This window comes from Antechinus flavipes, chromosome 6, assembly GCF_016432865.1.
Source record: "Antechinus flavipes isolate AdamAnt ecotype Samford, QLD, Australia chromosome 6, AdamAnt_v2, whole genome shotgun sequence".
NCBI classification, from domain to species: Eukaryota; Metazoa; Chordata; class Mammalia; order Dasyuromorphia; family Dasyuridae; genus Antechinus; species Antechinus flavipes.
The window spans coordinates 93,537,849-93,565,588 of NC_067403.1; the positions used below are offsets into that span (position 1 = coordinate 93,537,849).

General features: G+C 36.6%; 2 protein-coding genes across 14 annotated transcripts in view; one reads left to right on the plus strand and one right to left on the minus strand.

The window, feature by feature from the left end:
• Nucleotides 1–27,740, plus strand: part of NPY5R (neuropeptide Y receptor Y5) — a 164,598-nt gene that overhangs the window by 124,441 nt on the left and 12,417 nt on the right. For 5 of the 13 annotated variants that reach the window (XM_051965191.1, XM_051965194.1, XM_051965193.1 and 2 more), the window contains 3 exons: nt 16,564–17,876; nt 23,946–24,022; nt 25,664–25,779. In XM_051965191.1, coding sequence (XP_051821151.1) covers nt 24,004–24,022; nt 25,664–25,779 — 135 coding nt within the window. In that variant the 5' untranslated portion in view covers nt 16,564–17,876; nt 23,946–24,003. The other 8 variants (XM_051965190.1, XM_051965196.1, XR_007948170.1 and 5 more) reach the window with 8 other exon arrangements.
• On the minus strand, nt 10,951–25,737 carry NPY1R (neuropeptide Y receptor Y1). Its single transcript, XM_051965204.1, has 7 exons — nt 25,640–25,737; nt 16,112–16,212; nt 15,825–15,906; nt 15,151–15,270; nt 14,252–14,390; nt 12,846–13,649; nt 10,951–12,723 (listed from the first exon to the last, which is right to left on the minus strand). The coding sequence occupies exons 6-7, from the start codon at nt 13,539–13,541 to the stop codon at nt 12,277–12,279; spliced, it is 1,143 nt and encodes a 380-aa protein (XP_051821164.1). The 5' UTR covers nt 13,542–13,649; nt 14,252–14,390; nt 15,151–15,270; nt 15,825–15,906; nt 16,112–16,212; nt 25,640–25,737; the 3' UTR covers nt 10,951–12,276.

Below are 27,740 nucleotides of genomic sequence, written 5' to 3' on the forward strand. Positions count from 1 at the left end.
TTCTTATTCCAAAGTACCCTTTGCCTTTGACAGTGATTATATAAATTTCACAATTGCATGATACTATCCAAAATGTATAATTCAGCAATCCAAAACATAATTTTCATGTGATTCCCAATTTGCTTTCAAGAATTGTTCAATCAATTCATGACTCCACAAGTAGTAAGCTGGTTTGTCTGTCTTCTCATAGCTTCCATATATCAATGAGATTCTCCATGTTTTAGCATATTTTCTAATTTATGTATGTAAAGATATACTGCAGAGTTATTTTAATTTCCATTTCAGGGATTTTGAACATTGCTTTTTCAGATGAGAAGTTCTTATTGAACAAAAACTGTGAACAAATTGCATAAGAAGCAAATTTGGGGCTCTGTCGTGCCCTGTAGGATTGGTTAGTTGACCACACAGCCATCCAAGAATTAGTTAATTTCATTAGGATCTTTTGAGCAAGTTTCTCCTAAATGCAATTCACTGTCCTAGATCCTCTGGAGTACATTCCCAGCCCTTCATCATCTTACATTCTGCTAGATGACTCTGCATGAGTAACATAACACAAGGTAGAATATAATTATAAAGGAGGGAAAGATCACATCTAACCTGGTGGATCAGAGAAGCCTTCATTGAAAAGGTAGGAGCTGTTTGGGACTTTCAAATATTGGCAGAAATTCAAAAGGTAGAGACTGGATGGTGGATGGAAAGTGGGAGATAAGTCTTGAGAATGTTATAAGCAAAAAGCAGTAAAGTGGGAAAACAAGGAAAAAATTTGAGAAATGTTAAATTATACATTTCTGATTGAACATAGCATGGGTAAAGGAAAGAAATGTGACAAATTAGAAAAGTAAATTGGGATCATACTATATATCTAGCATATTACTTACCAAAATAAGGTGTTTAGACTTAATTTCATCATGAATGAGAAACCATTGGAGATTTTTTTTTAAGAGAAAGAATGTGCTTAGACTATTCTTTAGGAAAAATTAACCTTCATAGACAGACAATAAAACAAACTAGCTACTGGGACAGAGGAAAAGCCTCTGGTATCTTGACCCATTTTTATTTTTCCTATTCATCTCTTCAACTCTAACTTCTCCAGCCTTTATGTCTAGACTTGATTCCATGAGCTATAACTATAATGTTTTACTAGCCAATACCTGTGATTAGATTAAATTAAATTAGAGTAGATTAAAAAAATACCAAGATTTATGAATTTATTTTTTATGATAATGTCATTTCATTATAATTAGTTTTCTTTGTAACCCCTGTATTTCATTTGTGTATTTAGAAACATTTTTCTATTCTGAGAATGTGTCTATAGGCTTCATTGGATTACCCAAAGGAATCTGTGATAGTAAATATTTCAGAATATCTGCCCTAGAATATCCTGTTTCTTAAACTTTTCTCTGTTCCCAATCTGCTAATTTCCATTCCTGGATGACCCCCAGGATCTGATTTCTTGGCTCCCATAGGACCATTGAATGTCACTGGAGAAAATCAGGAAATGGATGCTGATTTCAATCAATACAAATTTCTAGTATATAATTTCTGTTGGGCCTTTACTGCAGCAAGGCAATCTTTCTATTATAACCTTATTGGCTCTTTATGACTGATGCTTTGTGGCAATGACTCCAATCTTTTTCTTGTATCTTCAACCCCCTAACTATACTATGACTATTTCCTATTTCACTCAGAAGAAAATGCATTATATTTAGAGTCAGAGGGCTTGGGTTGAAATCAAGCTGTGGTATATGTTCTTTTGCATGAAGTTAGGCAATTCAGTAAAATGCGGGCTTGGGATACTTGACCTAAGCATTCTTTTTGTCTCTAAATATAAATATAAATTGGGATGGGAATATTCTTAATTCCTCTCTTCTATTTCTTAAAATTTCTCTCTGTTGACAACACCAGCTTTCTTCTAGTTGCAGAAAAATAAATATCCCTATTCTATTTATTGTAGAGAAACAACGGAACAAATGCTATGCAATGGGAAGCGACAGAGGAGCAATGTGTTGTTCAAAGCAATAGGTTTTGTTGCTGATCAGTAAACATTATGGAGATAAAGATGGGGACCATGACTGCTTCATCCAAATTCATTTATACTGTTTCATTGTGCTAGCTAGCTTTGGTTGACTGCTGCCTGACTGAGCTAACCCAGTCAGTTATATGTTATATATATATATATATATATATATATATATATATATATATATATATATATATATATATACACACACATATATATATATATACATATATACATATGTGTATATATATATATATGTATAAAACAGTTAGATGTTAAAAAAAGATATAGCTCTCTCAACCAGGATTATATGTTCTAGCCATTGTAACTAAATCATTGGTAGAAGAGAGCAGCTGCTGACTCTAAAGAGCCTAGATAGTTGAAGCTTATTGAATATGGTGGCAGTGAATACCTCAGCAACCTAAAGTTTATCAGAGATGTTTAACAAAGAAGTGCTATCTTTCCAAATCACTAAGGTTAATCTATTTCCTTGTATCATTGATGAGTTTTGCTCTTGCCTTCTCTAGCATCTCCCTCCAATAAACATCTTTTTCATGTATCTTCAATTTCTCCTTCTCCACTAGTTCTTTTCCAACTATGCCTTTGTTAACCATGGGTCTTATTCTTCTATAAGATGATAATTCTATGAGGGAACAAACTGTCATCTTGCCTCAATTTATTTGTGTCTCTCTCACCACATAGCACCATTTCTTTCAGAGTTCATGCTAAATATGTTGTCTGAATTAAAGCTGCAGGTAGGGAGTTAGTAGTTACTTACATGGAGATGACAGATGAATCCTTGAAATTAAATGTTTCTGCCTGTAATAAGTGAAAGTGTGTTTGAATTTCACAAGTTTTATCTTTTACAAAGGCCATCAAAACTCAACAAGTATACTTTTATGAATCAATAAACAAGTATTGTTGACCTCAACTCTGTTTCTTTAATTATGTTAGTTTGATTATTACAAGCTAACTGATGAAAGGCAGAAGCCAATCTATTAACTTCAAGAATGGAAGGTTAAACAAATACGCATAAAGTGTAAACAAATTTGATTTGATAAGTCTATTGGTATTGACCATTGACTAGTACTTTCTTTTATATATCTTTGACTGATGTATATCATTCCAGTAGTATATAAGTTCCTTGAAGACAAGAACAATACATAATTTTATCTTTGTAGTATCAGTACATAATATAATGTCTTACACATAGCAAGTACTTAGAAAATGCTTGTTGCATTGAAATTTCAAATCTTTCCTCAACTAATACATTATTAAATGAATCAAGGGAGATGTTATTTTGAAAGCAGAATGTACTAAGAGATTAAACAAAAAGAAATAATAAAACCACTTTAAAATCAACCTGAAAGATGAATTCAAGGGCAAGTACTGAAGAATTAATACAAAAGAATAGCAAACTCTGATTAAGAGTAGTGTCAAGAGCATGAAATTTCTAATCGAACTGAGGCAAGCAAATTAGATGACAAAAGGTTTTGTTGTTGTTATCGTTAGTCGTTCTGGAGATAAAAAAGAAGGTTTCATGCGGAGAAAGGATTTGCCAGAGGTAGATAGAATGATGATAAAATGCTGAAGAGAAGACAGAATTACTTAGTTTTTATTTTTATCTTATTTTCCTCTACAAAGGACAGTGTTCTCTAGCTTGGAAAGAACAAAAATTGGCTAATAGGGAATATGTAAGGAGAGTCAAGAATCACCCAGTTGCCTTCAATGAGTTCAAATTATCTGATGCAGAGAAATATCATCCCTTGCTCTATTGTTCAATCACCAAGGCTTCCATCGATGCCTTGATGAACCTCAACTCTGGGTTACTTACCCCAGTTTCTGCTTTCACATGCTGCCTCATGAGACTGGGAAAAGTCACCCATCCATGAGTGTATCTATTATTTATTTCAGTTATCAAATATAAACTGGGTCTTTTTTGAACATGGCAATTCTTTAGTAAAAGGATTGACTCTCTCACACATTCTCCACAGTGGCTTCAAACTTGTTATGTCACCTTCTCCCCACTACCACTCATCTGAAGAATTTGCTTCCTATTTTACTAAGAAAAGAGGGTATCTGCCATAAGCACCGTTTTTTTTTTTTACTGCATCATTTTCTATCCACCCTTACTCCAATCATCCTCATTTTTGTTGAAGATACTATCATCTTTCCACTCATCTAGGTTTCTATCTTTTGTATCTTTCCCCCACCCTCATATTTGATAATTTCTATAATTTCATCAATTAAAAGGTTTGATTAATGAATAGGTGGATGGATACTCATCATTTTCAGGAAAGCAACAACTTCTTTTGGTTGTTTTATAGAAAAAGAGTATAAAGACACTGTAGAAAAAACATAAAAAGATTGAAGACAAGCTTCTTACCCTTGATGAATTTCTCATCTAGGTTAGGAAATTATATACCGGTAAACTTCAATAACATTTATAGGATAACAAAATTGCATTTCCTTATGAAAGAAATGAAATAACATGAAGGATTGGATTATGTCATTTTCAGGGTTGAGTCAGAGTGGTGAAGGTGAAAAAGAGAGAGCTTCCATGTGGGGCTACATTTAAACTTTCAACCATGAGAGCCAAAAAGAGACTCTTTTTTTCTTTTTTTACCACCTCCAATGAAAAGGTATTTTCCGTCTCCAAAAACTAAAATGCAAATGTAACTGAAAATGCAATGACCCTCCACTAAGAGGTTAGCCCTGAAATCTTTTTTTAAAATATTTTATTTCATTTTATAATGACTTTATATTGACAGAATCCATGCCAAGGTCATTTTTTTTTTACAACATTATCCCTTGCACTCGCTTCTGTTCTGATTTTTCCCCTCCCTCCCTCCACCCCCCCCCAGATGGCAAGCAGTCCTATATATGTTAAGATATGTTAGCCCTGAAATTTTAATAGGGGTTCCTGATCTTTATTTGTATTCCTAAAAGAGAATATATTTATTTCAAGGAACTGAAACATGAAATAAATGATAGAATAGCAAGAATACACCTGACTTCTCTAAATAATTTTGAACCATCTGTAAGGAGGTAAACTTGACTTAATGGGTATTTCTGAGACTTGATGGAATGGAATTCATGATTGAAATAGGATTCTGGAAAAATATGACTTTGGAAGAGTATGAAATGATATTTTATGATATAGAGAATGACTTTAGGGATAGCATAAAATTTGGGTGAGGTTCCTTGGAAGTAGAAACAAAAATGGTATTATTACAGAGATATACTAAAGGTTACTTGGATAAATGGAAAAAATAGAGGAGGAATTCAAGAACTACAACCTAAACCTCTTATGGAAGTATAATATAATAGTGAGGGGGAACTTCAGACATATGGGATAGGTAGGTGCTCTAACGCAATAGTATTAAATTCAAATAAAAATGGATCTCACGTATTTACTTAGAAAACCACAAATTAACATTATCTGGTATATTATTTTTATTTATTTTGCTTAACATTTCTCAATTATGTTTTAATTTGGTTAGCTGCACTGGAGAGTTTAGGATGATATTCTGTTCTAGTGGAGAGAGTGTTGTTTGTCCTTCCTTCTTGAAGAAGACCAAGGACATCAGAAAGATGATGTCTTGACTTGTAAGAAAATTGGATTTAAGTGAGCACACTTGTACAAAATCATCAGCCTTACTCTCTAGTCCTCCAGGGACATCCAAGTCCAATGCCAAGACATAAATTGAAATGATCCCAAATGCAGCAGGATACCACGTTCATTTTAAGCTACAGTCTTTCCCAGGTCTCAGTTTGTCTGAGGCAACAACCATTTAGTGATTCAAGTTTAAGTAAGAAGTGAGACAAAAAATAATAGTGAGAAGACATTTTGCTTTTGTTTTCTCTTCCAAGGAAATTGGCCTTTTAACTGCAAAGAACAGAACAACAACAAAAAAATTATTAATAGGAAGCTCAAAGCTCAAATAAAGGAAATGGTAAGAGAATTCCTAGTTACCCTCCATAAGTTTATCTGGATACTGAAACAATTGACAGATATGATTGCTGAATGACTTGGAAAGCTTGAGGAGATGTACCATAGAATTAGAAGGTCCTAATTTACCTAAATTTTTTGGCAAAATTCTATAATGTATTATTAAATAAATAGTTTATGAGAAATGGAAGCAGTAGTCTCTAAAACATCAAGATGGCTTCATTAAGAACAAGACATGACAAAATAATTTCATTCCATATCTTAAAAACTGGATCAGGGAAATACTGTAGATACATTTAGATATTTATAAAGACTTTGATGACTTATTCTATCTTTATATATGAGATGAGAGTATATAAACTAGGTAAGAGTACAGTTAAATCAGTTCAAAACCTAATTCAGACCCAAGGAGAAATTAATAATGATTTGATGTTACCTTGGAGATGAATCTTTTGAGAAACACAATCGGAATTGGTTCTTGGACTTGTGTTAATAAATTGTTTTTTAAATCAATTACTTAGTATACCTAATATATAATTCAAATGTGTAGATTAAGTGAAATTGGGAGAGATAACCAATAGATGACAAAATTAGTATCCAAAAAGATCCCAATCATATTTGACAGAAATTGGTAAATATAAATATCAAATCATCATAGATCAAGAGCTAGAAGAAAGCTCAGAAGCCATGTCAGTCACCACCACCACCACCACCATGCTGATTATATAGTTGATGACACTGAGATCTAGGGAGTTTATGTAAATCACAGAATAGTAAGAATCAGAGATGTGGATATGAACCCGGGTTCCAAAGCCAGTAGACTTTCTCCTATCTAGACTGTCTTATTTGTGTCAAAAAAAAATCAACCTCACAAATAGAGTATTAGTGAAGGTGATTATATTAGATTAGAACTAATGATGGGGGAAAGACCTAGAAGTGATAATGGATTAGACTGCAAACTAAAAAATATCAAATATGTGATGTAGTGTCCAATCCAACCTGGTCTGCATTAAGAGAAATCTAGAATTTAGAATAAGACAAGCAATTGTCCTTCACTATACTTTACCTTTGTGAGAGTACCTTGGAGTTTGTGTTAAGTTCTTTGTATTATTTGTACCCCTAATGGTTGTTGCTCTATTTAAGGAAAAACATAGATACACTGAAGTACATCCAGAGGAGGGCAAGAAGAACAGTGGTATGTCTTGAGAGGATTAGTTTTTAGAATTAAGGTTAGTTATCCTGGAAATAAAAGACTAATATGGGGAACATAATTGTGTCTTCAAATGTAAAAGATCATTTTACAATTTGTTGTAAATGGTTGTCAATGGAAAGGATTACATTTGTTCTATTCAGTTGCAAAGGGCAGAAAAAGGAGTAAATGTGAAAGTTCCAAGAAGGCAGATTGTAGTTTAACATAAAGAAAAAGTGCTAATAATTACAGATGTCCCCAAATGGAATGAATGAATTGTTTTGAGAGGTGGTTAGTTTCTTATCATCTAATATGTAAATGTAAGTAATAATAGCAATAAAAAAGAATATGGACTCTTTCTCAATTATATATATATATATATATGTATATATATATATATTTATATATATATATATTTATATACACACACACACACACACACACACACACCACACACACACATACAGGGAGAGAGACAGACAAAGAGAGGGAGAGAGGGAGACAAAAACAGAGAGAGGGAGAGAAGAAGAGAGAGACAGAGAGACAGAACAGAGACAGACAGAGAAGTGGATACAGAGGGAGAAAAGGAGAGACAGAGACAGACAGAGAGAGGGAGAGACAGAGAAGAAGAGAGGTTTTTCATTTTGTTTTTTTGTTTTTTTTTCCTTAGCTTTGTTGTACCAGGTGGTATAGTGGATAGATAGCTGAATTTGGAATCAGGAAGATCTGAGTTCACATCCAGCCTCGGCTATGTATTGATTGTGTGACTCTAAGAAAGTCACTTCTGCCTATTTTAGTTTCCTCAAATATAAAAGGATAATAATAACAGCACCTATCTCACAAAGTTGTTGTGAGGATTAAATGAGATAACATTTATAAAGAGCTTAGTATAGTGCCTGGCACATAGATACTTAACAAATGCTTGTTTCCTCCTTTCTGTAAGCCCCAGCATGTATTTCTCTAGATTCCCTTATCTTAAACTCCCAATGCAACCCATCTTTCACACAGTTGACAAAGCAATTTTCCTAAAGTTCAAGTATGATCATGTCACACACACACACACACACACACACACACACACACACACTCCACAAACTCCCTTTTATCTTAAGGATCAAATATAATTTCCTTTGTTTGACATTTAGAGTTCTTCCCAAACTGGGCACTTTCCTATTTTCCCAGTTCTTCTTCCCTTTCATCCCCTGCCTCATACTTTGTGATGCAGACATACTGGCCTCCCTGCTGTTCCACACACAGGACACTCCATCTGCTATCATCTCTCATCTCTGTGCCTTTGTACTGACTGTCCTTCAAGCCTGGAATGAACTCTCTCCTCACCTCTGCCTTTTGGAATCAAGACTCAGCTCAAGTGCTGCCTTCTTCAAGAAGTCTTTTCCTGATCGTCCTAGCTATTAATATACTCTCTCTGAAAACACCTTGGATTTTGAACCTATTCAATATATATTTCTGTGTGTACTCATTGTTTGCTTATTAGAATGTAAGCTCCTTGACAGAAGGAATTGTTTGACTTCTATCTTTGTATTCCCAACACCTGGCACAGTGCCTGGCACATAGTACATGTTTAATAAATGCTTATTGATTGAATAATTGGTTGATTGATAGATTTCACTGACTTTTGGGGATTGAAGTCAACAGCAAACTCCATTGGAATAGAAACTTCCTAGAACTTCATAAGATTCCTTATTTCATTTAGAATGGTACTCATTTTACTTTGGAGAATCAGAAATTAATAACTAACTTTTCTCAGTAAGCAACTGAGAGAATGAACATTTCAAGACAAAATCTTATGTTATTTTTTGGTTAAGCTATTAGAAGAGACAAAATGGTATAGGATATTAAGAACCAGCCTTGGAGTCAGGAACCAGGATTCATGTGAACTAGCATCTGACATAAACTGGTTGTGTAGCCTCATGCAACTTTCTAATATTATAAGTTAAAAAGGAATTTCCCATCTGCATTTGTGAAGGAAGTTTCCACAATTAGAGTTCCTCAAACTGATGTAATCATAAAGTTGGCCAAAAAAGAAAAAACAATGTCTGTATCTATATCCATATATAAGATGAAAAGAAAAAAGTCCCAGTCCCTAGCTATTTCTTAATATTATTAAGGCATATTGTTGGCCAAACAAGAAATGTAAATAAGTTGCTTGTTTGGTGTTTTTCTTTTTTTTTCTCAAACTCACTGGATCTCAGTTCATGAGCTTGAAATTGTTCCTTTGGCATGCTACTGGGGATAGGAGATCAGAGAGAATGGGATGCACTAGTGAATAAAAGTATCAGAATAAAACATGACCCTCCTCCAAAGAATTTAAGGATCAATCCTTGTTTTTGCCAGAAAGCCTGAGTCAGGAAAGCATATAGAACCCAATGACACCTTCCACTGAGGATGATAAGTATGGTCTTGCTCATTCAGCTGGGAGTTTAGTGAAAAGCCAATTTGAATTCAGAGAACCCTCAAATGTCATTAGCCCAAAGCATCAGTAGTCTTAACTTTAAAATCTTTTCTATTTAACAGCATAAATTAGACCCTTACTCTTTTTATGTAGACACAAACTTTTATTTTGATAACTCTATTACAAAGTATAAATATATTAATTTTTCCTGTTTTGCCTAAATAGTTGTGTAAAGAACAGACGTTTAAAAGAAAATGCAGCACACTTTAATATGAGCTATACAATAGGTATTTCCACTAAGAATGTATCTCAAACCTACTGTGAATAATTATTAATTATTATTTTAGAATCACATAGTTGAAAAATTATAAAGGACTTCAGTGATCATTCCATTCAACCTATTAATTATATTGAGGTAAGAGGAATGTGAATGTCCCCAATTTTTTTCATTTAAATCTCTTAAAGTGGGAAGACACTGTGAATATAATTGATCATTTCTGACGTTTGATCTTTCCTTCTTTGCCTCTGATAACCTGTGTTCAGTATTATATAACTGAAAGAAAAGTAGACTTAAATATCAAAGATAAGGTGTCTTCACTCTCCCACTTACTAAACTTATAGGGCACCTTAGTCCGGTAAGTCATTGTTCTTATTTATTCCTTGTTTCAGATGATTGCTGTGAGTGCAATGCCTTTCCGTTGTAAAATGAGCTCATAAAAGTGAGCTGATAATAATGTTAATCATATTCAAGCTTTTCTAACCTGCTAAATCAACAATGCTTGAACTTAAAGAGAAGTATTTGGTAGTTAACTGTTCAAAGTTAAGGAGCTAGTTGCCTACACCCCTGTAACTTGGAATGAGAATCCTAGAAGTGATCACCCCCCCCCCCAAGTGAACTGACAAATAGACACTCTGTAAGTGCCACACTCAATTAACAATTTGTTACCAAAGGAAAAAAAAAAAGAATTCCTTATTAGTACTTTAAATTAGAACTATATTAAGTACTTTCAAATTCTAAGTTTTGATAGGGGAAAAGGCTAACATGTTCTGCCAGAATCAACATGTCTAAGTCAGTATTAGGTTTTTAATTTTAAATTAGCCAATATTTTATCTGAAGACCAGACTTTGATTATTTTCTATGGGGATAAGAAAGTTTCTGCAGTCATTATGATGTAAGGAGATACATAGTTTCTTCAAATTACTACAGCTATCCTGTTTAGGGTGAAAGTGAATTCTATATAATAAAACAAAGACTTGATTTTTTCAAAGATAAAAATATAGAGATGGGTGAAATCAGTGTGTTTCTTAAAAAAAGAAAAATTTCTGTTCCCCTAAGGAAAAAAGTGCCACCAGAATAAAAGAGACAAACTACTAAGTCAATGCAACATCAATTTTATTAGAATTGTCCAAGATTTTCAAACCAAACACTCCAATGTTTTACAGGTTGGCTATATAAATAACTTGGGATGTGTGGTATTCTCCCAAGTAAATGTTTCTTGATTTCTTGATGTTCTGGTTTCTTAAGTTCTTTACTTCTTAGTTATTTAATTTCTTTATTTCTTAGTTTTAATAATCATTCCAACACAGAGATACATCAATTAGGTATATGTTGACAGGTATACATCTATTGAGTATATAGGTATATATATTTATCAGTTGTTAACATAGTCATTTTAACATTCAATAGAATATATTGTTTAGAAGTGCATACAAGATAAGATGAATTTCAATAATTTTATCTAATTATCTTACACCCTCGATTGAATTACTGTATCCAAGGGTCCTTTACTTGTCCCTAAGTGTTACATGATACTTGGTGTTTCAATGTAATAATAGGCACCCTTTCTTATCATTTTGTAACATTACAGGCTTTTTAGCAAATAGCAAACAAGTTCTACTGGAGGAAATCTCTTCCATTTAAATGTATATGTTTGTATATTATTTGTAATTATAAGGATTTAGATATTATTCCAATTATTCTGAAGAATTTTTGTAGTCATTTTCCCAAATAATCTTGAGTCATGGAAATATTTCATTTAATATGTGTCTATGTCCTATTTTTTTATGCTAACAGTTGAGAAATGGTTTTGTTTTCTTTTTCATGAAATGTTGCATCAGATTCTAATCAATTAGTATTAAAGACATGGATATTTAGATGGGTACTAAGACCAGTCTTAACTGGCAAAAAATAATCTCTCTCCTAAAAAAAAAAAATCTCACATTCTGGATGCCAATGGTGCATCTCCTCTGCAGTAGTCTACGTTATATGGTTTCAAAGTCAATGAACTCTTTTCAGGATGGTCCTCCTTATCTCCTTTACAGGGTGTAGAATCATTAATGAAAATATTATGATGTTATTAATATCTATCTATCTATATATATGTTGGTAATCAAGTTTTTGTTAAATATTCCATTGAAGTAAATGTAATCTATGTCTTATATATTCCTATATTTGTTTCACAAATACGTCATACAACCGTAAGTATTGAGAGTTTGGACAGAAACAACTGACACAAGTAAATCCAAGGTCTGCACATTCTGAGCTTACTTCAATTACAGCCACAACTAAACCATCAAGACAATATAGGCAAAGCCACACATCCTAGAGGAGGAGAGGGTTACAGAATTGTGTGACAGGTTGTGCTTGGTGTTAAAACAGCTGTCACCTGGGTTCTGTAACCCTCACCCACTTCAGATCCTCTTCAGACTTCTTCTTCCTCCCCAGGACCCTGGGAGGCCTCACCACAGGCTTGCCTATCAGACGCCTTGGAGTCATCCGTATTCATGGTGGACATAGCGATGGTCTCGTAGTCTTCGTTACGGGACCTGAAATCACAGAAACGAAAGAGAGCCTGCAAATCTTTCTGGAAATTCTTGTTAAGGAACCCATAGAAGACAGGGTTGACGCAGGTGGAAATCATCGCCGTCAGGTGGCACAGGAGGAACAGCATGTTGTGGTGGCAGATGGAGATCAACTTGTGGTTCCAATCAAACACCGTGTTAAAGATGGTCAGAGGCATCCAGCAGATGGCAAAGGCCACCACAATGGAGAAAAGCATCACGTTGATCCGGCGGGCTTCCTGGGCTCTATGCTTGTTCTCTCTGATCCTGTCCATCATGTCGTTCCTCTCCTTTAGTCGAATATAGATCTGTAGGAAATAAAACAAAAACATACCAATGTTCTCCAGCTCAGGCAGAAGAACTGTTTAGTGAAATTAAGGGGGAAATGTAGATTAAAATAAATGCTTAGGGAATAAAAGTATTTTATTACCTTGAGGTAGCAGACAAGAATGAACACCAGAGGCCCAAAGTACTGCAGCACCAAGAGAATAGTGGTGTAAGATAGCCTGTGCACATTAGAAGGGAAAAGATCGAAACACACGTACTTGTCCTTGAAGGTTGGGACAGTGACATTGTGGAATGGCTCATCAGTCAGCACCTGGTAAATCACAAAAGGCAGGGAGGCAGCCACAGAGAGGAACCAGATCAGGGCAATTGCTAAAAATGCGTGGATATTTGTGGGCCTCCATCCTCGGGGGTTGACTATAAGCTGATGGCGCTCCAAAGCAATGAGAACCAGAGAGAAAATGGAGACAGTGATGGAGACACATTGCACGAAAGGGTTTAGCTTGCACATGGCCTCACCAAAGATCCAATGATCCATTAAGGTATAGACAAAAGTGAAGGGCAGACATACAAATGATACCAGAAGGTCAGAAAGGGACAGATTAACAATCAGAATGTTGGTCACATTTCTCAGCTCCTTTTGCTTTAGGATAATTCCTATCAAGGCCAGATTTCCAGAGACTCCAAGGAGTATGACAATGCCATAAGCTAATGCCATTGTAAATACCATGGTTACTGGTACACGGCATTTATTCTCTTCAATGGGTGCATATGGGGGGTGGGTGTCTGTATGGTTAAGAAAAGATTCGTTGAAAAAAGAGGGATACAATGTGTAATTCATTTTGGTGCTAATTGGTTATCTTTCTTTATAGAAGTTCAATCTTCATGTAAAGTATGTTTACAAAAACTGGCTGTGAGCTCTTCATTTTCCTCGATAATCTTGCATAACCTGTAAAGAGAAAGTATGCAAATTTGTTACTAATTTAGATTTTTGTGGTTGGTAGTCATGCCAAAGAATGACTTCTGCTTTTTTTTGTTCTTTTTTCGGAGTCAGTGTTTGAGCAAACCAAGATTGTATAAATACTTGCACCCGTATTCTTTCAAACAGGAGTTTGTCTTTTGCATACTAATTATTTGTGCTCCTTTTTTTCTTTGTTTTGTATAGGTCATAACTCTACCTTTTCTTTTTGTTTGTTTGTGAGGTTTTATTAGGTTTGGATTGCTTTAATGGTTGGTTCAATAGATCATGGGATCTGGGTTCAAGTCCCATTGCTACCATTTATATTCTGTATAATCTGGGCAAGTCACTAAACTTGTGTGATGCTTCATTTCCTCATCTGTAATGTGAGGGAGGTTCAATCCCTTTTTCCTAAATCTATGATCTTAACTCTTACAGGTAAAATGGCAAAGATGAAAGAAATAAAGTATATCATTACCTATTACGATTGTCAGTAAAAGGGAAAGTTTATGTGGCATGTTCTGTGATGAATAATTCTTTCTGTATTGAATGAAAGTGTATCTATCAATGAGAATATTTTTGCTATATCATACCTTTTAGCACTTGTCCATCTTGCTGATTAAATCAACAATGATATTGGGTTAAAAGTGAATCTTCAACTCAGGATAATTTCAAAGAGAATTATCAGGAAAAGCAGAAAGAGTGGGAGGGGAAGGGACATATTTCACATTCCTGAAAGAAAATAACATAACATATACATTTTAGAAAATAACATATCAACAACAAGAGAAATAGGGAATGGGATAGAGAAATGGGGGGGGATGCTTTTAAATCCCATGTCTTTAAATCAATTAAACATCATGATGTAATTAATCCTTGGGAAATTTAAAAATAAAATTATATATAATCACAAGTTGCTAAGTCATCCTGAATTTACAGGGGCCTTTTTTGATGAACACCCAAGCTGAATAGTTCACCATTTACTTGTTTAGGAAAAGATAAAAACAGTAAAAGTCAATTAAGATGCAAAATTGGGGCTACTTTATTAGTTACATAATATTCTATTACTTTACTGTAGGAGAGAGAATTAGTTCAGCTGACAGTTGGTTCTGAACAACCAAAAAAGACAAGTATTTACTGTAGCAACCAAAACCCCCAATTATATAAACAGACAGTTAAGATCCTTTGGAGGTGAAATTTGAGGAGACTTAAAAAAAATACCAACTGAACTTTATTTAACAAATGATATTTTTCCATCTGGGAACCTCAGACTTTGTAAACTCCAGATCTATTGCCTACATGCACACCCCACAAATTAAATTGTCTAACCAGACCTAATACATTTGTCGATTCATTTTCAATCCATAAAACGAAGGAAAATATCTCTTACTATACCAGCCTCCCAATTCCTCACCTTATTTCTCTTTCCTCATGATCCCTTTAGCAGCCCCCAAAGAAGAACAAACACATTGAGCACAAATAATTCACTTACCCATCAAAAGGTAAAAACAGGTAACAATGCACCTGAGAGGTTATTTTCTGGAGAGCTCAGGTCTCTGTGATGACAGGGATGACACCAGTGACAAGAAGATAATGAGGAGAGGTATCAGATCTGGAAAGAAGCAAAGTTAAGTTCTCTCTATTTAGCCAAGATTAACCCTGAAAACACCTTTGGCCCACCAGCTCATCTGGGAAGGAACACCACTGGGTTAAATATCCCTGTTATAACATTCCCATTTTCATCCCATCCCCAATGGCTAACCTGGACCACTCAGGAGGGCACGGTTTTTCTGGGTGGGGTTGGCGGAGATGAATGGGGCTAGACAGAAGCACTAGCTTTCAGGAAAGCCTCACTCTCCTCAAACTGTCAGCTATAGATGTCAGGTGACTCGATTTGCTCCCAAAGTACCCCCCACACGCCCCCAACTCAAACATCTGCTAAGTTGCTTAGAAGGGGAAAGACCACAGACTCAGTTTCCCCAAAAGCGATCAGGGGATGCTGCCCTGGGGTTTTAAGAGAAATAAAAGAGAAATTGGGACAAAGTGAAGTGCAAACTAAGAGCCACATTTAGTCGCGCCTGGCAGGGCTGCCCTAAGTTCTCTCACCTCTCAAGTCCTTCCTTCACCCCCAGAGATCAGAAGAGATTTTAAACAACTTGCACAAACCTTCAAGCTGGACAGCTCAGGTCCCAACCGGGACCAAGAGCAGTGTCGGGAACCCCCGAGCCCGGGAGTCAACAAAGCGCAGCTAAAAGCAATAAAAGCAGATAGACCCCTTAGGTCGAGCCTCTAAGAGACCCCAGCTCCCAACTTCAAGCTACTTTAGCTACCCCACGGCTGTTCCCCAGAGATCGCCCGCTTTCTCCTCTCCCCTTCCTCTCTTGCCTTTGCTTATCCCGCCCGTCCGCCCCGCTCTCCATCAATCCCCTTTGAAGGGAGATGGGAAGAGTTACCTCCTTTTGAAGAAGATCTGTCCAGCTCTTTCCAAGAGAACAAGATGGTGAGGACTGGAGAAGGGAGTAGGGAGCCGGGGGTATTTCTTCGGTTCGGGAGCCTAAGGGAGATTGATGGACAGGTTTGGGAACGCCCCCTTAAAGCTGAACTCCTCCTTACCAAAGTATCGCAGGATGCTGCAAGCACCGGAGTGGTGCCGGAAGATCCCGCAACAACCTCCCCCCTCCCACTTTAAAGTACATATCTGGGAGGGGGAGGGTTGCCTAGGAGTTTTGGAAGAAGTGCAACTGAGAAGAGAAACTATGGTGTCAGTTATGAACATACATGAATACACGTAGGAGAAATGGGCACAAACCATCCACATCCCCCTGACTCAGAGACAGCCAGGCAATTATTAGGAAGAAAATTTAGGATTTTAATCAATTCTACTGTATTTCCATTTTGTTTGCAGGTCGATGCCACCTTGTGGCCGAAATTATGAAGAACTGGGCAACTTGATGCGCATAGTAGAGTGTTTACCGACCGCAAAATCCAGGGGAATTATCAGACGGATAATAGTAAATAAGATTTCTTTGCTTGCAATCGCACCTCTGCATATCGTACTTCCCCTCGGCTGTCGAGCCCCAAACACCTTTGGCTCTCCGAGGCTACCTCTCGGTCAAGGTCAGTAAGGCGCTCACGCACACTGTGACCGCCACTTCCTAGCCGAGAAAAACGGACCCTTGAAAAGTAAGGGCAGTGGACCCAGGACAAGACATCTCTCTTTTCCTTACTAGAACCAGAAGGCCGAATTGACCCCAGGGCGTATTCTTAGCTGCAGAGAGAGGGACCGACTTGATTTTTGTCCCTTAGCGTAGGTGCTTTACTTTGGGGAGGAGGGGGAGCGCTGTAAATAGGAGGGGTCCCTCCCCGGGCAGGAAGGGTTAAAACGCGCTCCTGCCGGGGTATACAGTTACGAAGTCCTGAGGACAACCGAGCCGATTGTACTTCGAAGACACTTGAATCGGCAAGCCCCTCCTAAGGGCAGCCTGAGTCCTCTGAGTTAGCACTGGGCAAGCACCGCAGGCTTTTTGACAAGTCTTGACTGCAGTAGGAAAAGTCAGAATATGTGTGTGTGCCATGCCGAAAAGGAAGCCCTAATGCCCGATGACTAAAACAAACTGCCAGGAAACCGAATTGTCAGAAAAGGCTGGCTGCTAAAGACATTGCAGCTCAGAGTGCTTTTCCGGGCTCTGAGAGTGAAGGGCTGGCTCTCTTGTCAAAATTCTCCCCGTTGTGGTGGTTCTCTAATCAAGTTTCCACTTTTGTCTTCAAACCAGGAAAAAAAAAAGTTTCCAAGAGACATAGGACTCTTACGGCTTTGCATTGCTAAGAAAGACATCCTACTTGTCTTTTGAAAGCCCAGCTGATCATTGAACAACTCTTTAAGTCTTACAGCTTGTGTTTGTATATATATACATATATATATAAATATCCCTTATATATATTTTTCAAAGACTAAGTCAGTGTAGTGTAAAATCAGACAGGTCCTTCCAAGGTAGAAAGGCTTGAGGTCCCAGCCCTGGACTCTGGATCTCTCTTAGGGGGACCAGCTTATCTAACTAACAGAATTCATAAAGGCTCTTCAACAGAAGGTTCATGACCCCAGGGTGATGACCTTTCTTATCCAAAGCATCTCATGATATTCATTAATAACGCATGGAGGAACTTCACTTTGTGCTCACCTGGAAAAAGCTCCCATCTTTGATGTACTGAAGATTTTCAGTAAGTAAATCTTTTTTATGTAGATAATGATGTGTATGCATGCATGGGCATATATGTGTATATTTGTACGTGGACTTTTTTATTTTTTACAATTATCTTTCTTTAGGGTCCAGCAAATGCATTTGCAATTGGACAAATCTTTCATGGAATAGAAAAATAGAATTATGTACAGAACAGCAATGTATATATAAAAATGCATAAAATCTAGAGATAAAGAAACTTTGAAAATTCAGGCAAGGGTTAAACAGGTAAAAATGACAGATTCCTAATTGTAGCCAGAAAAGCCTTCATAGCTGATGAAAATCCAGGCTACATTTGGGGACCCTTAAGTTTTCTAAGACCAGATACTCAACTTTTACTCTTCTATTTATTTTTTATTTCTTTAAGTCATAGTCTAGATTTTGAAGCCATCTTACCCCATATTTCCATCATTAAAAGTTAAGCATATTTCAATCATATTTCAGTGATAGTTTTCAGCTTTCATGTTTAAGTTTCAAGGAAAGTAATTTCTAAATTTTACTAAAATGCAACTTTTATATGATATGTTGCCATATTTCTAGAAATATTTGGAATTCAAGAAGACAGTTGGGTGATTATTTGACTTTCAAGATAGTCCAATGCTATTGACAGGCACAGAGAAATCCTTATAATACTGCTCTTCTCTTGCCATTTCATTAAAAGTGAATCTGTTAGTTATATAAACAACTCAAAATGTATAACAAGTTTTATTCCTAAACTTTGGAAGTAATACAACCAGTACCAAAATGTGATATTCTCTGAATGAAATTCTGTGATAGAAATGGAGATACTGATATACTCAACCAAAAGATTGTCCATGCCATGAGAAAATTAATCTTTTAAAGTATTTTGAAATCCATTTTCCTTTTTCCATTGATTATATGATCCCTAAGAGAGATCATTTAAGACTTCCCATTTGCAAATTAAGGATAATTCAATAATTTGATGCAGAATAGCACAGTATATTTATACCATGAGTTGGTATGGGAGAGTTAACATAAATAAGGTACTTTGAGCTCAGAAGAAACTGACTTTTAAATAGGATCCCTGTTTCTAGAGTAAGATCATTAACTTCTTTAAAACTAAAGAAACATTCAGGTAAAGCCTCATCAGACTTTGGAGCCCCAAAGAGTATAGGAACATATATTCTGGAGCTACAAAATGAATTAAAAAAACCTCTCCCGGTGCTTCTGCAAAGGGAAGGAAAAAAACTTCTCAAAATCTCTGCAAAAGCCTAGAGAGCATTTCCTTTGGATTGTTTATAAGGGTCTGACCACTAAACCTTGTACAACAGAATTAAGCTGAATTAGGCCAAAGTAGACATTGATATCTTTAATTAAGAAGTTTTTTTTTCTCTTTTTCTATTAGCTTCAAGTTTTACTATTCTATCCTCTGTGAAAATTTCTTTTGTTGGACTTTTTTTAAAGGACATGTCTAAATGTCCTTTCTTGGGCAACAGTCTAACTAATTTTTATTTACCCTAATAATGGGTTGTGCCCACTTTAATTGAAAGTTTGCTATTATGCTCATATCTATTATTTCTCCCTTCAACTTTTTTTTAACATCTCAGTGATGGATCTCTGCTGAAAGACAGCCGTGGTGTTAGGCTTTAATACAAGGGCATGATTAGCTAAGGGACCTACACAGTGAAAACCACAAATGAAGAAAGTATTGATATTAGAAACTAGTCTGGTCTATAATAGTATATCTGAAGATGGCCAGTGAGTCTTTCTAGACTGGTTTTGTTGGAACTTATTGGGTTATTTCAGTCAAAAACTGCTCTGACTGACTTTCTAACTAACTTTACTTACCTAGATAAACCAATAAATTAGTTGAGTCAAAATAATGCATTAAGCATTAATATGTTCATATATTCAACTTCAAAAGCATCTCCCTTATATATATGGAAGACCAAAATTATTTGTTGGTTTTATTTACAGTTGAAATGATGAAAGGGGGCTTTACTTCAAGAAAAAATATGACTAAATATTTTAATATCTCACAACCATATTTTTAGTCATTTTCTATTTTCTTCTTTATGTTCCTGAATTAGAGTTTTCAATTGTAGAATGGTAGGCAAAAGTATTAAGATCTTGAGTTTATTCAGTAGCCTCAGCCTTTTTTCTTCTTTATCAAATAACTAGTCTAGCTCCAGTTCCCTTAATGAAAGCTCAGTAGATAATATATTGATACTGTCTCTTAGAATATCCAATTAAAGAGTATAGAAAAAGTAAATCTTTGCTTAAGGAATGGACTATTTTGTGTATCAGTAAAAGAGTTCCGAAAGAGACTAGACATGGCATGGGACATATCAAGATTTAACCTCTAATCAAGTACTTGATTTTGCTACTTTTTTCTATTTAAGACATATATATATATACTTAACCCTTCTTACTGAAGCAAATCAGCAAAGAAAGTTACCTCTACCTATCAAAGAGATATCAACCTTGTCCACATAATGAACTAGTCAGAAAAAAACTTCCAAGTTAATCACTCCAAATTTAGTGCTCAATGAAAAGAGAAAAGTACAAATAAAAATCTTCATTTTTATAGCACTTGGCTACATTTATAAAGCATTGTATATACATTACTTAGCCTATCTCCTATATGATCCTCACTACTTGGGAAGATAGGAAGTACAAATATTAACTCCATATACAAATTAAGAAGCTTGGGTTATGGAAGATCCAAAAATTCATTCAAAGTCAAACCTTCTAATAGGAGTCAGAGCCCATCCCAAAACTCAAGTCTGTTGATTCTAATGCTCTCTCTACTGTACCAAACTACTCCTCCAAATAAAATAACAAAAACAAATCAGTTATGACTATATAGATATAGATTTTCAAAATTCCAGATTAAAATGACCTGTTTGCTTTACTTACTCAATTTTTGAATGTTTTTACAGCAGTATTTCTCCCTGTGTTTATAATACATCTCACCTATATTTTCATTGTTTCTTTTGAGCTTTTCTAATTTTATATGTTTCTTCTATTTTCTCCCTTGATACTTGCATCTTCTCAAAGCTAGGGACCATGTTTTCTGCTTGTTTTTAATTAGATGCACAATCTAATGCAAAGTAAGGGAACTGATTAATTGATGTCAATATGTGACCATAGCCTTATATGAGTAAACATATATATTCAAGGTATTTCTGGAAGTGCAAATTGCTTTAAAGAATATCAAGCTTTGAATTCTGGCTTATCTTTTCAACAGTACTTCTCTCTGCCCAGGATTTTTTTTAAACTAAATTCTATTCAAAACTATGTTTTAAAACTTCATTCAAAAAAAAAGAAAGAAAGAAAGAAAGAAAAAGAGAAAAAGGAATGAAAAAAAATTTAATTCTCTTGCCAATTATAAATAGTAAAGTTATTTTTAGGCTAGCATAAATTTTTAGACTTGTAAACAAATTTTAAAAACATGTGAAAATTTGAATCTTGAAAAATTAATGGACTAAGGAAGTTGATAAAAAAAATCTGTAAAATAAACAGATTTTTTTTTGGTTGTTCAGTAGCAGGAATTTTTTTTAGGGTATTTTGGATTTCAGCTAAGAGAAATACCTAGCCAAATCAGAGAAGAGGAGGAAAAGGGAAAAGCATAGAAATCCAAAGCCAATAAGTAACTTTTTCTTCATCAAATAACTAGTCTAGTGCCAATCCCAAATACTAGAGAAGAAAGTATTACAAGGATTCATCTCATATACATAGGTATATATTGATATGCTTTTATATAAAATATATAGGAAATACATGCATGTATATTTACATAAGGAGAGATATATGCAGAATAACTGATATAACAATAAAAGGCTTATTTACAGATAAACTATTCCTTTCTCTTCAATCTCCTTTTTACATGTATCTATGTATATATAAATTATATATATGTACATATATATTATATAATATATTATGTCAATAATACTAATACCAATACCTTTTTGGAAGGAGATTGCAGAATGGAAAGGTTTGCAAATTAGATATGGGAATTCTTTAGGGCTTTATTTAAAAAGTTTTTATTTTGTTAAAAAAGATTGTGATTATGGAGAGTTTATCTTTTTGCTGGGTTATTATATTTTGGGGAGATGGGGTAAGATCATGTAACATTTATAGTACCCAGTTAGAGCTATAGAATTGATACTGGATTACTTAGAAAAATAATTCTGAGCATATAAGGCATGAGAGGGTCTTTAAGAAAATTCTATTTTTCTCCATAAAACTACAATAGTTGTCAGTTTTAGAGGTTACATATATATGTTAATAAGACAGATTTTTCTGTCTCCAAGGAGTAAGTATAGCAAAATACCTTGTTAAAAACCATCTTTGAATTACTGATTGAATTGACCTTTTCCTATTTTTTTTAAGTATTAAGGATATTTGGTAATAAAATTATTGGAAAACAGCAGAAGTTTAATTTATATAATGCCTTTTAAAATACCTTTCATATTATGTTAATAGTCTAAGACTTTTAACCCTTATTTTACATATGAAAAAACTAAATTTAACAAGTTAAATAACTTTCTTAAGGTTATAGAGCTGGTAAGTGCTGAAACTGGGAAAGGTTTCTACTATCCATTACTTAGATTTATTATTGTCAAATCTCTCTCTAGAAATAGTTCTGAGCCTACCAAATAATTTTCATAGTATCATATTGTTCTGTCCAGTTTCTGATCATATAATCTCCCTAAACTAAGAGGATTTTTCTGTCTTCAAGTTGTGTTAAAATGAAAGAAAATATTTAACAAAAGTTGTGGGCCCAGTTACTCATAAATTTAATCCAAATTTAGATTTTGAATATGTTTTGTTGAATAGCATCCAAAATACTGAGAATATTTTCTACTTTTCTTAAGGGTCTGAAGCTACCTTCAAAAGTAATAAGATCTTTCAAGCTTTCTTTCCTATCTCAGGAGAAATCAGAACATCTGGAAAAAAGGCTACCTACCTTGCAGGACAAACAGGATTCAAACTAATTTTTCAAATAAAAAATTTCTAAGACTTGAATGGATATAGAGAGTAGAAAAAAATAAATGTTCATTTTGTGCCTCTATCTCATTTGAATTTTACTACATAAACTTTTTTTTAAAAATGAATTCTACAAATGCTGAAGGTTTGGGGTTTTTGTTTTGTTTTGTTTTTGCAATTCTCAAGGAAACATGAGGTTAGAAAGCAAAGAAAAAAGTTATTTGGTATATTTTTGCAATTCACAAGTTTCATTTTTTTAAAAGAATCCTTAAGTTTTGATTCCTTAAGTTCAATAAACAAATTATACTATCTTTCTAAAGATTTAATTTGAAATCACAATTTAGATCATTTCATTTATTCAAAAGTATATGTTTCTGTGATGGGGAAAGTGGGTAAGTTAATTTATATTTTCATTATGATAACTTTTCCTTTTAATGCTCTAATTAGCACAGTGCCTGGCATATATTAGACACTTAATAAATATTAATTGATTTGAATTAATTAATATTTGCTTTATCTTTAAAAGTTTATAGAAGCAAAATAAAAGTTGCATGAAGAAGGGGGAATGTTACCTTATAGATTTAATATTCTAGTTTCTATGATAGAAAGTATTTTCTTTATGATGAAATTTTTCATTATAGTATTTTTAAAAATCCCAAAAGAATGTTAAAGAATGCTTGTTACATAGGATGATATGGAGAAGGGAAAGACAGATTTCCAATGAAATTCCAGACCCCCCCCCAAAAAAAAAAAAAAAAACTCTATATCAAAGGGAAAACAGTATACTGAGAACCAGGGATGGGCAGAAGGCTGCAAACTGAATCCCATGTCTTATCTAGTCCAAGTCTACCGGTATTCTGTTTCTCTTTGCTGCAGGTGGTTTTTCTCAATGTAATCCACCAAGCTTCCCCTCACTTCCAATTCTAATCGATGACAGTTAAAAACTGTGGGAGACAGGGGGCTAATTAGAAATAAAACATTATAAAAGAGGGGTAGAAGTGTCAGAGGTGTTTAAAACTTCACTTCCATGCCTTTGGTTTGATCCGGTACCAAGTCATAAAGTTGGATTTTTCTGCATGATTTTATCTAACAGGTCCCCACAGATGATCTGGGGAATGGTAATCACTTAACCAAGCAACAAGAGACTCCTTATGCTGCGACGACTCTTCGGTAAGAACGCGCTGCCGCCGCAGGTTGGGTCACCCCCAAAGATATTGGGGGACTTTGCATTTTTCCCCCGCGGGAAATTCCTCCCGGGGTTTGACAACTCGCCAGCGTGATCTCTCTGTCCCAGGGCACATATACGCGGCTTATGGCAGGCTTCAGAACTTAAGTACAAGACAGCGCCCATCACTTGGTAAAAGTTAACGGGCAAAACAAGCCTCACTTTTTTCCCCGGGACTAGGGGGTCTTCACGCTCTAATATCCGCTAGCTGCGGGGAGGGCACTAAGTCACTTCACTTTTCTAGCCTCAGTTTCCTCAAGTGTAGAATGCGGGGTTAGAAGAGATCTCCAGAGCCCTTTCCATCTCTAAATCCTATAGTTCTAAGGCTGCCCACCCGAAACCCCTTTCCTCATTTTGCGCAGCCGGACGCACATTAACATGACGCCAAAGTCCCGGTCAAGTCAGGACTCGCTGCAACAGCGAAACCGCACGGAGACAAGTGTTCATAGCGGGCCGATCCCGGCGAAACCCGCAACTCTAATTTTTGAGCTTTTCTTTATGCCCCCTTTGCTACCCCGAAACTTGCACTGGAAATAGTCCCGGCAAGCTTCCATCACACCTCGGCGACACTTTCTGCCGGACTACGCTAGTGTTCGGAATCCTAAGAATAATTCGGTGATCTAGACTCTCGCAGACTCTGACTTGGGTACCCCCTCACGCCGTCCTTGCGTGTTCTAACCAGATCCCGGCCGTTTAGACTGGAAAGCGGGATCCTTCTATTAATGCGCTTTTAAAATTAAGAAAAAAAAAAAAAAGTCTTAATCACAAGCTTTAGCTTTGGATGCCTAAAAGCACTAGGGGATCCCATCTTGGCGCGGGACTCTGAGGGTATCTTATGCAGACCCTAGGGTGGCAGGGGGGATGTGGAAGGCACGTAAGAGCTCCCTACTGCTAGCGCCCCGAAAAGTTAGACTTGTTAAGCTACTTGACGCAGCGATGCAAGGGCAAGCGCTGTGCTCTGCAGGTTGCCTTAGGGACGTGGATACCTGAAGGACTTGAACTCCCCTTGCCCAGTGGCACCCTGTAAACCCCCCGAGCGGGATAAGGGGAGCATCGGCTCCTCGGTGACAGTCATCAGCCTCCTCCCGAGAATCCCAAATCTTCAGGAGGAGGCTGCCGTAGCGGCTACAGCCGCAGGGTGCTGGGATTTGGGAAGTGATTACTGCAGAGCGGGCTCCCCGCAGAGGGTCCCTGAGGGTCCCGGGCAGGGCAGCGGGATCGTGCCCGCAGAGACACCTTTCCAAATCGTGCGCCCGCCCCCTCCCTCCTCCCTCCTCCCTCCTCCCCCTTCCTCTCGTCTTCCCCCCTCCCCTCTGCCTCCTCCTTCCCTCCTCCTGGTCCTCTCTTCTCCACTCCGCTCGTTCCTCCCCCCTCCCTCTTCCCCCCTCCCATCCTCCCACTTACCCCTCCCATCTTCCGTCTTCACCCCTCCCCTCCCCCCCTACTCTTTATCATCCCCTGCTCCTCGACTTTCTCCCCACATCCTTCTCCCTTTCCTACCATCACCACCACTACCTCTCCTTCCTCCCCTTCCCCTTCCCCTTCCCCTCCCCTCCCACTACCTATTTCTCCGGCTTCTTTTCCAGCTGTCTCCGCTCCTGGAGAGCGCGGGAGCGAAGGCGCATCGGCCACTCTGGATCCGGTACCCGGGCAGCTGGAAGACCTCGCGAGCGGCTGGGGGCGCTTCGAGGTACAGTCTCCTGTGAGTCCCAACCAGCCACTCACCTTCCAGGCGGGCAGGAGGCTGGGGAGATGGGCTCCGGGAAGGTGGTAGAATTGGGAGTTCGGAACCACTAAGGGAACAAGCAGGCATCGCAGCCTGGGGAAAAACGGCTTCTGGTCGGGGAGGGGCAGAAGGAGCTCCCACCCCTCTGCCGGTTCGGGGGCGGGTGTTTGGGCTTCGGCAGGAGGGAAGACCAGGATAGAGAAGGAGATCTGGGGAAAATAGAGGGATGAGACTGCCCGAGGAGGCAAATGAAGAAAAAGCGAGAAAAGACTGGAGAAATAACCAGTTCGCAGATCTCTCAGTGTGGGAAGATCGCACCAGTTATCAAACTCACCAATTGCAATAGCGGGGCGGGAGCGCCAGAGTTCCCAGAACATTTTTAGCGCAGGTAGCAGTTTTTCCGCAAGAAAAGAGGGGGGGTATGATAGAAATCGCTTCGGTGATAGTAGCCCCTCTTTGCAGTCTAAATGCAAAATCCCGGTAAAAGGGTCAGCGGGGCATCAGTAGCAAGAGCGCTCTCTCTAGAACCAGAGGATATGGGTTTTGCTACTTCCGTGATCCTGGGCAAGTCACTTAACACTTCCTGAGCCTCAGTTTCCCTATCATAAAATAAACGAGTTGGACTAGATGACCCTAAAAATTGCGTCCAGCTCTTATTCCGATGAGTTTGAGTTTATTTAACCGCCCCCCTACCCCCCCCCCCAATAAAAACCGAAAATGCCATCCGCTGTCGCGGTGCCAACCCTCCAGGGGTTCCAGCTGAAAACCTGTCCAACGTCTGGATCAGGATTGAAAGATTGTCTGTCCTGCTTTACAAAGCAGCTGACAAGTGGGTGCCCACAAATTCACAAGCAAATTGTGAAAAAGGGAACCCGAACCGAAAACTTCAGAGCTTTTCAGTATTTCTTTAAAATGAAATTGGCAAGAGCCGGTAAGAATAAGGCGCACTGAGAGTAGTCTACCAACAGAAAGTGCTGCCGGCTCAAAATTAGATTGAAATGTCAAATATCACTTAAAATATGCAAGGGAGCACTTTTAGAAATGGGGAAGAGCAAAAAGAAGGAAAAAAGAGGTGGTGGGTTGGTAATTCTAATCTTATAAATGTATTCCAGTTCAAATCTCATCAGTTTTACCTTTCAAAAAAAAGGCTGCATACAATTTGGGGGATAAAATAAAATGCTAATGTTTGTTTGTTTGTTTGTTTTATTAATGGGGTAATTATCAAAAAGAAAAGAATGTAATATATTTGATTACTTTTGCATGTTTGACATTTTTATGAAATAATATTTAGCAAATAATTATCTTAATCACAGGAACCTGCTTATTCAAAGTAGCAGGTTCCTGTGATTAAGATAATTACTCAGAGTTTCTGAGTAAATTCAAGTCTGATTCTTTTCTCAGTGCTAACTTCTCTTATGATATACTTGAAGCTTTTTCAGGTTCTAATCAGGAAAACCCCATTCATCTCAGTATCATATTTAGATTCATTCATAAATATTGAAATACAACTGTGGGAAGCCACAGTTTAAAGGTGGTTTTAAAATATTTCTTTCACTTTCATTCATTCATCAACTATGTATTGATCTTTTTCTATGCCTGAGACTTTTTTCCTCCTCAGTATTGAAGGGTCTATGTAAACTGAGTAATGTCCTGATATTAAGTTAGCATGTGAAGACTGTCTGAAGATTAAAACGATAGCATCTGATTGTCTTGACTTTGTTTTCTCAGGCTGGTGATTGTGAATGTAGGGAATAAAAAGCATAAATGAGAAGGGAAATTGAAAATTGTATGTCAATATACATAAAGGTATTGGTATATGGGACAAAAAAAATTGTTGAAGTGATATTTCATGTGTTTAAATCCTAAATTGTACAGAAAAGTTCATATATCCATCACAATATTTTAATTAACTTCAAAATATTTGTTTCATCATAGTT

What these genes read in the sequence shown, in the direction of transcription:
- NPY1R (XM_051965204.1), bottom strand. Translation starts at nt 13,541, where the DNA reads ATGAATTACACATTGTATCCCTCTTTTTTCAACGAATCTTTTCTTAAC. An exon ending in TTCTTGTCTGCTACCTCAAG is followed by an intron (nt 12,724 to 12,845) that starts GTAATAAAATAC and finishes TATTTCCTACAG; the next exon opens with ATCTATATTCGACTAAAGGA.